General features: G+C 54.5%; 1 protein-coding gene across 1 annotated transcript; it reads left to right on the top strand.

Moving 5' to 3' along the window:
- Positions 1–1529: 1529 nt before the first annotated feature.
- LOC139361067 (SH3 domain and tetratricopeptide repeat-containing protein 1-like) lies at positions 1530–10069 on the top strand. Its single transcript, XM_071089538.1, has 5 exons — positions 1530–1542; positions 4313–4493; positions 5669–5819; positions 8580–8702; positions 9391–10069. Exons 1-5 carry the CDS (start codon positions 1530–1532, stop codon positions 9412–9414), a joined length of 492 nt encoding a protein of 163 aa, XP_070945639.1. The 3' UTR covers positions 9415–10069.
- The last annotated feature ends 664 nt before the right edge of the window (positions 10070–10733 follow it).

Below are 10733 nucleotides of genomic sequence, written 5' to 3'. Positions count from 1 at the left end.
GCTAGTTTTTTGTATGTTTTAGTAGAGACGGGATTTCACCGTGTTAGCCAGGATGGTCTCGATCTCCTGACGTCGTGATCCACCCGTCTCAGCCTCCCAAAGTGCTGGGATTACAGGCTTGAGCCACCGCGCCCGGCCCTCGGATGATATTACTTTCAACCCCTGCACCCTGCAATGCTCTCACCCTGCAACACCGACACCCAGCTGAACCTGACATGGAACCAGAGGTGCTGGCTGGGGGTGTTCATTGCTTCTCTTTTCTCCCTTGCCAGACTCAGTAGAGGAAGCTGAGACCGAGCAGCCGCAGGAACAAGGTGGGTTTTGCGCGTGGCTCAGGCTTCCTCTGGTTATGAGCTGGGCCTTGGGGTAACGCGGGGGGTGGTGACAGAGCTGAGTACGGTGGGCATTGGATGCGACAGTCACCCCTCTGTGGTGTGGGCTGGGGGCTTGGAGGATGTCGCCTGAGGTGGGCCTGAACCTCCCGTCTACTCTGGCACTGGAGGCCGTGGGGTCCCACACTTCTTCCAATGAACATGCTGACCCCTGCCTGGTCCCCGAATGAGGTGGGGCATCCTTTCGAGTGCTGGGGCCCACATATAGTTGTGGGTTCCTTCTTCATGACCTGGAGAAGCTGCAGTTCACCCTGTGCTCTGCCTCAGAGATGGGAGGTCACACTGCCCTCAGCGGGTAGCAGAATTCAGAGCCTTAGGTTGCAGGGGCCTCAACTGATGTCCCTGAAAGGTCTGCTCCTTCCTGAGGGGCTGATTCAGGGAGGCCCTCCCGTCTCCCCTCTGCAGCTCTGTCTCTTCCCCTCAGGGTCCACATGTGGACAGCCTGGTGATATGGACGCACCAAGGGCTCTTGGAATTTCCCGGGGAATGGGATCCATCCCAGTACATTTGGGATGCAGGCACAAGGTTCCAGAGGAGGCCTGGGAAGCCAGTGGGGAAGGGAAGGTTGTTGTAGGTTTGCCTCAGGGAGGGGGTGGTTCCACCCTCTGCCAAAGTCTCTGGAGCAAAGGCACGTGGCTCTCCAGCTGCCCCGGAGGCCAGGGTAGTGGCTGGGAGGGGCTGTGTGCAGAGTGTGCCAGGCCCCACCCACAAATGGGGCTTGTAGGGTCCTGGGGTGGCAGAGACTGAGCGTAGGAATGTGAGCTTCAGGCCACAGAAGCCACAAAAGGGTGAGTGGCGTGATGGTGGGGCAGCACTTGGCCCCGGGTTAGGGAAGTCTCTTTAGTCTAGAACCAGAGGGTTGAGAGGATTTAGTCAACTAATAGGTGGTGGATGAGGGGCTGGTGGTGGAGGAGGGGCTGGTGATGTAGCCTGTGTGAAGGCCCAGGGTTGAGGGAGTGGGGGTGAGTGAGCGAGGATGAGTGGGGTGTGAGTGCTGGTGAGCGGAGGTTTCATGGGGTGAGTGAATGAGAGTGTGAGCGGGGATGAGTGGGGTGTGAGTGGGGTGTGAGTGGGGGTGAGTGAATGGGGTGTGAGTGAACAGGAGTGTGAGCGGTGATGAGTGGGGTGTGAGCGGGGATGAGTGAGTGGGGTGAGTGAGTGGGAATGTGAGCGGGGATGAGTGGGGTGTGAGTGGGGGTGAGTGAGTGGGAGTGTGAGCGGGGATGAGTGGGGTGTGAGCGGGGGTGAGTGAGCAGGGCTTATGCAGGGAGGTGCAGAGTTGGGAGCGGGTGGGTTGGGTGCTGGATGGTGAGAAGCTCTTCTGGAGAGCTAAGCAGGGCCTGGGGCCTCAGGCTGTGGCTTGGCCTTTTCCCCAAGAGCACTGGGGAGCCATGGGGTGCTATCGAACAGTCACTGCAGACTGAGCAGTGAACGGACAGTAGGTGGGCAGGGCTGTCCGAAATCTAGGCCGCAGAGGATAGATGAGGAAGTTGAGTCCAGGGAAATGGCTGAGTCGAGGGATACTGTTGTGGGTCCCCTCTGCCTTGCAGCGCTTTGTCATGGCATAGTGAGACCACTCAGAGGTGCCTCCTGTGGCCTGGACCAGAGCCCCAGGGGCTGTGACCAAACCTGCCCATTTCCCAGCACAGGCCTGGCACCCACTCCTGGCCCTAGGAGGGATGAGATTTTGGAAAGGACCGTGTGAAGGGGCCCTGGTCCCACATATCTACCCAAGGAGGGGTGGGGGGTTCTGACCCAGGCTTCTTCCCCAGGGGCATTCTCTGACTGGAAGGAGACCCTCCAGGAACCCAGCGCCCCAGCCGCCACTGCAGCCTCCGGTTGCTCCTGGCACAACAGCCTGTGACACCTCCTCCTACGAGGCCCTCCCCGGGGTGCTGGGGGATTCAGACTCGGAAATGCAGGCCAGGGAATGGGGATCATGCTTCCCTGTCTCCCCACCCTGCGCTGAACGGTCGAGGAGACCGAGGGCGGCGCTGATACCCCACATGCTTACTTGGGGTCATTTTTGAGTCACTTTCGGTAGTTTGTGTCCTTCTAGGAGTGTGGCTGTTGTGTCTGGATGGTCTGATTTCTTGGTGTACAATTGTTCGTAGTGTTTTCATGGAATCCTTTTATTTCTGTCAGGTCGGCAATAATGTTTCCTCTTTCATTTCTGATTTTAGAAACTTGGGCTTTTAATTATTTATTTATTTTTATTAAAGATGGGGTCTCATCATGTTCCCCCAGGCTGGTCTTCAATGCTGGCCTCAGCGATCCTTCCACTTCCGCCTCACAAAGTGCTGGGATGACAGGCGTGAGCCATGGTGCTCAGTCTCTGATTTTAGTCATTTGTGTCCCGTCTTTCTTTTCTTGGTTAGTCTGGTGAAAGATCTGTCAATTTTGTTATTATTTTCAAAAAACCCACCTTCGGTTCTGTTGATTATGTCTTGTTTTTCCATTCTCTGTATTTTTACTTCCCATCTCCACTCTCACGTTTATTATTTTCTTCCTTTTATTCACTTTGCGTTTAGTTCTTTTTCTAGTTTCTCAAGGCGGAAGGTTAGGTTTTTGATTTCAGATTTTTCTTCTTTCTTTGAATGTAGACATTTGCAGTTATAAATTTCCCTTTCAGCACTGCCTTAGCTGCATCTTGGAATTTTTGATACGCTGTGCTTTTTTTTTTTTTTTTTTTTTTTTTTAAGACAGAGTTTTGCTCTATTGCCCAGGCTGGGGTGCAGTGGTGCAATCTTGGCTCACTGCAACTTTTACCCAGATTCAAGCCATTCTCATGCCTCAGTCTCCCGAGTAGCTGGAATTACAGATGTTTGTGCACCACCCCCCCCCGCCTAATTTTTTTTTTTTTTTTTTTTTTTTATAGAGACAGGATTTCACCATGTTTCCCAGGCTGATCTCAAACTCCTGGACTCAAGCGATCCTCCCGCCTCAACTCCCACAGTGCTGGGATGAGAGGCGTGAGCCACCGCGCTGGCCCGGGCTGTCCATTTGTTTGCATTCTTCTCCAATTAGTTTTCGGTTTCCCTGATGGTCTCTTTGACTCACTGGTTGTTTAGGAGTGTGTAATTTCCACATATTTTTGAATTTCCCACATTTCCTTCACTGTCGATTTCGAGTGTTCGTGCCAGTACAGCTGAAGAACACCTCTGCTTTGGTCTCAGTCCTTCTCCATTCACTGAGGCTCATTTTGTGGCCTGGCACATGGTCCGTCATGGGGAATATCCCATGGGTGCTCGAGAGGACGGTGTATTCAGCTGTTGTTGGGGGGCGTGTGTGACAGATGTCCATTCGGCGTACCTGGTTTCCTGTATTAATCTCCGGAACGTTTCTCACACTAGAAAATCAGAAGCTTTCCACTGTTCCCAGCGCCCTGGCTTTGGGAGAGGCCAGTGAGCCTGTGGCTTGGGAGCCTGGTTGCATGAGAGAAGCATGTGTGGGAACGCCAGGGGCCGGCTTTGAACCCCATTCCCCCAACATGATGCCGTGTGTGGCAGACATGACGCTTGGCTTTGCTCTCTGCGAGTTCCATCTGTGACAGGGGCTACTTGTGCCCCTGGCCTCATCAGCTCAGGCTGAAGGTGGCCCTGGTCCTGACCAGAGGGACTTTTTGAAGCAGAAATAGATGGCCTGGTGCAGGGGCCGAGCCTGGCCAGGATCTCAGCCCTGGGAGTTGTAAAGAAGGCCGGCCTGTACCACGAGCATCTGTACCAAGCTGTGCCCATGTCACGGTGTGCTTGGCATCTGCCCTTGCACAGGTGCATGGCCTGTCTGCGCTCAGGCTCCCCGCCTATGGGACCCAGGCTCACAGAGGTGAAAGAGGCAAGCATGGCGCAGGGGCCTCCGAGAACAGCCAGCCTCGCTTCAATGCTGGGAGACTAACATCTTCCATTTTGTCTTCTGCCCAGGCCAGCTGCGGGCCGTCCAGTGGCTGTGCTACTTCTACAGCGTCATCATGCCCAGGAAGGCCCAGTGTGTCATCTACCACAAGCTCCAGCTCTCCCTGACCCACAAAGTGGCCGACAAGGTGCTGGAGGGGCAGATCCTGAAGACCATCAGTCAGCTCTACCTGTCCCTGGGCACGGAGTGGTAAGGGCTGGCTTTGCAGTGGTGGAGGTGGGGGCGGGCAGGGCAGGGAGGGGGGCACAGGGAAGCTGGCTCAGGGCGCCATCAGCCCCTCTCCTTTTGATCATTTGGTTCTTTGGCATCAGATGCTTTGAGCTGGTGGGCCTGGGGTCGTCCCAGGGCTGCTGCTGGCCCGTGAGTCCCAGCTTGAGCCTCCCTTGTTGGGTCAAAGGTCATCTCAACCCCAGCAGAGGCAGTACGTGCACTCTGGGCTGTTCTTCCTATTATGGTGGCTTTTGTCATCTGATCTTTGCCTGCCCTGAATCTTCACTCCTGGCCTTCATCTGTCCCCTTAAATGTGACCACAGCAGCCACCTGTGGCTTCTCTCCCACAGAAGACAAAGCCAGTTGTTTCACCTCCTTCCCTGGGGCAGGGTTTCAAGGTCTCACGTCCCATATGTGGCCTACTCCCCTTCCCCCAAGCATCCTGACCTGGTGGGGTAACCATGGCCCTGGCCACCCCACCCATAGGGCCCAGTGACATTGCTGCAGTCACACCCCCTCGAGTGTTGGACTTACTGAGAGAGCAGGGAAGGAGCCAGATTCCATGGGGACCTGGGAGACTGGCTCCAGTCTTGGCCTCAGGTTCACAGAAGGAAAATGTGCCAGTGTGCTAGAGCTATGCTTCGCAAAGTGTAGTCCCTGGACCAGTAGAGCAGCATCCATGTCACCTAGGAGTTTGTGGCAAGTGGGAGTTCTAGGGCCTGCCCCAGGCCTGTGGAGCCGGAAGCTCTCGGGGCAGGGCCAGCAAGCTATAAGGACAGGCCTCCGGGTGACTTTGATGCCTGCACACCTTGAGAATCATCGGCCCAGATAGCCTCTGAACACTAATGGCTCCTGGTGCATCTGGAGAAGACACAGGCCATGTCTGGGAGGCAGGGGAGATGGACTAGCACACTCCTCCTGCCACAGGGCAGCATGATGCTCGATTCCCTCAGAAGGATGTCCTTCATCTTTTCCATGCCGTGTGTGTTCACCCTGGCCCTCCCAGCAGCCTGGGAAGGGCAGAACACTGCACACACAAGAGGGCTGTTCCCAATCTGCACATTCCAGTTCATCTGTCGCCAGACCCACGGGAGGAGGCAGACTGGTTCCAGGAGGATGAGAGCCCTTGTTCTGACACCTGCGTCTGATTCCAGGGCCTACAAATCCGCTCTGGACTACACCAAACGAAGTCTGGAGATTTCCATTGACCTCCAGAGGAAAGAGGAGGCGGCGCATGCCTGGCTGCAAGCAGGGAAGATCTATTACATCCTGCGGCAGAGCGAGCTGGTGGACCTGTACATCCAGGTGAGTGACAAGGGATGCAGGAGGACCCCTGTGCTGTTCACTCTCTGTCCATCCACCCATCCATTCATCCTTCCATCATCTATCTGTTTACCTGCTCATCCTTCTATCCATCAATCCATCATCTATCCATCATCTTCCCATACACCTGTGGGTCCTTCCATCCATCCATCCATCCTTCCATCATCCATCCATTCACCTGTTCATCTTTCCATGCAACCATCCATTCATTCACCTCTCCATCCATCTATTCACCTGTTCGTCCATCCATCCATCCATCCATCCTTCCATCTTTCCATCATCCATCCATCATTCTTCTGTTCACCTCTTGGTCCGTCCATCCGTCCATCCTTCCATCTTTCCGTTATCCATCCAACCATCTTCCATCCATCCATGATCCATCCATTCACCTGTCCGTCCATCCATCCATTCATTCATCATCCATCCTTTTATCATCCATCCATCCATTCACCTGTTCATCCATCCCTCCATCCATTTTTCCGTCCTTCCATCATCCATTCACCTGTTCATTCTTCCATCCATCCATCATCCATCCATCTTTCCATCATTCATCCACTCGCCTGCTCATCCTTCCATCCATCCATCCTTCTATCATCCATCCATCCATCCGTGCATCCATCATTCATTCATTCCTTTATCATCCGTTCATTCAGCGACCATCCATCCACCTGTTCATCCATTCATCCATCCATCCTTCCATCATCCATCCATTCACCTGTTCATCCTTCCATCCATCCATCCATCCATCCACTCATCTCCTGTTCATCCTTCCATCCATCCATTTATCCATTCATTCATCCATCCTTCCATCCATCCGTCTTTCCATCATCCATCCATTCATCTGTTCATCCTTCCATCCATCCATCCATCCTTTTATCATCCATCCATTCACCTGTTCGTCCATCCATCCGTCCATTCATCCTTCCATCAACCATCCATTCACCTGTTCATCTTTCTATCCTTCCATCCATCCACCATTCATCCATCTGTCCATTTATCCATTCATCTGTTTATCTTTCCATCCATCATCCATCCATCTGTCCATCCCTCCATCCACCATTTATCCATCCTTTTATCCATCCATTCACCTGTTGTTCCATCCATCTGTCCATCCTTGCATCATCCATCCATTCACCTGTTCATCCTTCCATCCATCCATCCTTCATCCATCCATCCATCCATTCAACCATATATCCATCCATCCACTCATCTCCTGTTCATCCTTCCATCCATCCATTTATCCATTCATCCATCCATTCATCTGTTCATCCTTCCATCCATCATCCATCCATCCATCCTTTTATCATCCATCCTTCATCCATTTATCATCCATCCATTCACCTGTTCATCCATCCATCCGTCCATTCATCCTTCCATCAACTATCCATTCACCTGTTGATCTATCCTTCCATCCATCCACCTGTTCATCCTTCCATCCATCCACCATTCATCCATCTGTCCATTTATCCATTCATCTGTTCATCTTTCCATCCATCCATCATCCATCCATCTGTCTATTCATCCATCCGTCCATCCCTGCATCCATCATTTATCCATCCTTTTATCTATCCATTCACCTGTTGTTCCATCCGTCCGTTCATCCTTCCATCCATCCATCATCCATCCACATATCTATTTATCCATCATCTATCCATGCTTCCATCATCCATCCATCCACCTGTTCATCCATCCATTCTTCCATCATCCATCCACCCACCTATCTACCTATTAATCCATCCCTCCATTCATCTATCTGTCCATTTGTTTATCCATACATTCGTCTATCCACCATCTATCCATCCACATGTACATACATCATCTACCCTCCACCCATCCATACATTATCTACCCACCCATACATACATACAGACATACACACATCATTCCATCCATCCATCCATCCATGCATCCAAGCATTCATCTAGCCACAGGCCCATCCTTCCATCCATGTGTCTACATCTTCTCATCCATTCATTCATCCATCCACTCATTCCTAAACCACTGCTGAGCACCTGTTGTGTGCCTTTTCCCTCCCTCCAACTGGTTCCCTCACATCCTCCCCCAGTGGCCAGCATCTTTTCCCTGAGGGCAGAGGCGTGGCCCCTCACAGTGCACAGCATCTGCGGGTATACAGCACATGCTCAAATAATGCGACCACTCAGTTAACACACAGAACTTGCTCCAAGCGACACGTGGCACATCTCCTTACAAAATGAATCTATCATAGTGACTGTTTTCAGAGGCTTTCCCAAACACAGTGTGATCTGGAACAAATTGTGAAGCCCACGAGCCTGGTGAAGTTTTCATTATTGAGCACCTGCTGTATACCTCCTTGAGCTGAGGAGAAGGATCAAGAGCTCATGGCCAAGAGGGGACCAGGCCCACCCACAAACACTGCTGATGTGGCAGGGATGTGGCAACGCAGAAGGGAACCAGGGGCTGGGCTCCCAGCAATCTGGGGGCCACAGAGACTGGTTTGAGTGCAGGGGGAGTGGGCTAGGGCTAGCCCTGGTGGTAGGATTCACAGGTATCGGGCTCCTGGGCTGCAGCTGCTCTGTCACCTCCTGGCACTCAGGTGCATCAGTTCATTGTCCTCATGCCAGTGGTGGGGGCAGCCCTAATGCACAAGGTCTGAAAAATGCTCAGGTGTACCTGTAGTGTGTGAGAGGAAGGAGGCTGGCAAAGGTGCGCGTGGCCACCTCGCTAGGTGTGGGTCTTGAGGGAACTTCTGTCTCCTTTCAGGTGGCACAGAATGTGGACCTGTACACAGGCGACCCCAACCTGGGGCTGGAGCTGTTTGAGGCAGCTGGAGACATCTTCTTCAATGGGGCCTGGGAGCGGGAGGAAGGCATGTCCTTCTACCGGGTGAGCTGGCCTGTGGGCTGATGTGGGTGGGCCTCAGTGGAGCACCTGGAGGGCTGAGGCACAGGTGTGGCAGGGTAGAGGTCTCCCACCTGGAGGCAGGGCCACCCATGCACATGATGAGTTTCCAAGTGGTCTCACCGGGAATGATATTGACCATGCCCCTGCCCGAGACAAACGCTCGGGGCCTGGACGTGACAATGGTTCTACCCTTGTACCTGATGACCTCAAGCAACCATGAGTGAGAAGTCCTGTCCCCATCTTCCAGATGAGGAAACTGAGGCTCAGAGAGGCACAGGGACATGTCAAAGGACACACAGCATCAGTGGGAGACCCAGGTCTGCATGTACCCCGAAGTGGGACGGCTTCTCCCTTCCTCTGAGCTCACAGTGTGGCTCAGCCCTGGGCACAGATAAATGTGGTGTTTTTAGAGCAGAGAGGAGTGCTGGCTCCCCCCAGTCAGACCCCCGGTGCCCAGGTGGGAGAGGCTGGTCTGAGGCTGTCAGGTGTAGCTGGATGGGCCTCAGGTGACTCTTCAGTCCCCAACTTGGTTATCCCAGAGCACAGAGCTGTGTCGAGGTGCAGGGGTAGCTGGGGCATGGGAAGCTCCAAGTACATGTTTGAGCTCTGAGGAGGGCGCTGGGCAAGGTGGGTGCTGTGGGAAACCTGACCCCAGCTGCCTGTGTGGTAGGACCAGGCCCTGCCCCTGGAGTGACTACGGGCAACCGCAAGGTGGAGCTGCAGCTTCAGCTGTGCAACAAGCTGGTGGCACTCCTGGCCACACTGGAGAAGCCCCAGGAGGGCTTGGAGTTTGCCTACATGGCCCTAGCACTCAGCATCACTCTGGGTAAGTCCCCTGAGCCCCCACCCTGCCAGGACCCACACTTTGCCAGAGCCCAGCCTCCAGGTCTGCAGGCCAGGAGCTGAAACAGCTGCTGGATTTTCCTGGTCTCCTGTCCAGGCAGGCAGATCTGCCCAACGGGCTTCCCCGTCCGGCTGTGGGGCACAGCCCAAGGTCTCTCACGCAGTGCAGAGCTCCCTGCCTGCCTGAGCTCTGCTTCCTCTGCCTGTTCCTGCTGCTGACCACAAGGGCCGCCCAGTGTGCCCTCTGCCTTCCAGACATGCCAGGCATCTCATTGGTCCCTGTGCCAGGCTGAGTGGCACATTCCCTTTCTCTTGTGCCCTTCCCACCATCATCAACCGCACAGCTCTCTGGCTGATAAAATCCCAGTTCCCCTTCCAGCAGTCTGCCCCTTAAGGCCGGGCATCCCCTGGTGCTGTGCCAGGGTCGTCTGTCCCCCTCCAGAGACAGGGAACCGTAGGCAGGCCACATGCCCCAGCGCCTTGTGCCCCGTGGCCCATTACACAGTAGGTGTGCAGCTGACTCCCCAAGGTAGGGGGCTCTGATCGTGCCACACCCAGGAGGAGTCGGATGTCACGTCTGTGGGTTGCCTGGAGCCGGGGAGCCCAGGAGCACCTGGACTGCATGGCTTTTGGGTTCTCCTGGTTAAAACCAGTGAGCAAAGGCAGGTGGCTCTGTGTAGACACAGAACTGGGCCATCCAAGTCCGACTTTCCAAAGCCTCACAGTAGACAGGGGCAGGCCTTATTAGTTCTGCTTTGCACATGGGAAAGTGAGTCTGGGAACCTGGAAGGGACTGGCCAGAGCTGCCCAGGTGACCACAGGTGCCTGGAGGCAAGCCAGGCATGCAGCCCGGGGTCTGCATACCTGCTCCTGAGGGGCCTGTGTCCTCCCTGCCCCAGGGAGCCACGTCCTCACACCTGCACCTTTGGCCTGCACCCAGGGGACCAGTGAACGAGCGCATGGCCTACCACGGCTGGCCGCCCTGCACCACCGGCTGGGCCATGGCAAGCTGGTGGAGCACTTATACCTCAAGGCCCTGTAGCTCTGCAACTCGCTGCTGGAGTTCGACGAGGAGACCGTCTACTACGTGAACATGTATCTGGTGCTCGGTGACATCATCTTCTATGACCTGAAGGTGGGTGGCAGGGGTAGGGCACGGGGTGTTCCCAG

This window comes from Macaca nemestrina, assembly GCF_043159975.1.
Source record: "Macaca nemestrina isolate mMacNem1 chromosome 4 unlocalized genomic scaffold, mMacNem.hap1 SUPER_4_unloc_6, whole genome shotgun sequence".
Classification (NCBI taxonomy): Eukaryota; Metazoa; Chordata; class Mammalia; order Primates; family Cercopithecidae; genus Macaca; species Macaca nemestrina.
The sequence above is the reverse complement of the archived record's forward strand: the minus strand, read 5'-3'. Positions and strand labels throughout refer to the sequence as shown.

Excerpts from the sequence above, each read along its gene's own strand:
- LOC139361067 (XM_071089538.1), top strand. Across the intron at positions 5,820-8,579 it reads TGGTGGACCTGTACATCCAG|GTGGCACAGAATGTGGACCT; the intron begins GTGAGTGACAAG and ends GTCTCCTTTCAG. Across the intron at positions 8,703-9,390 it reads AAGGCATGTCCTTCTACCGG|GACCAGGCCCTGCCCCTGGA; the intron begins GTGAGCTGGCCT and ends CCTGTGTGGTAG.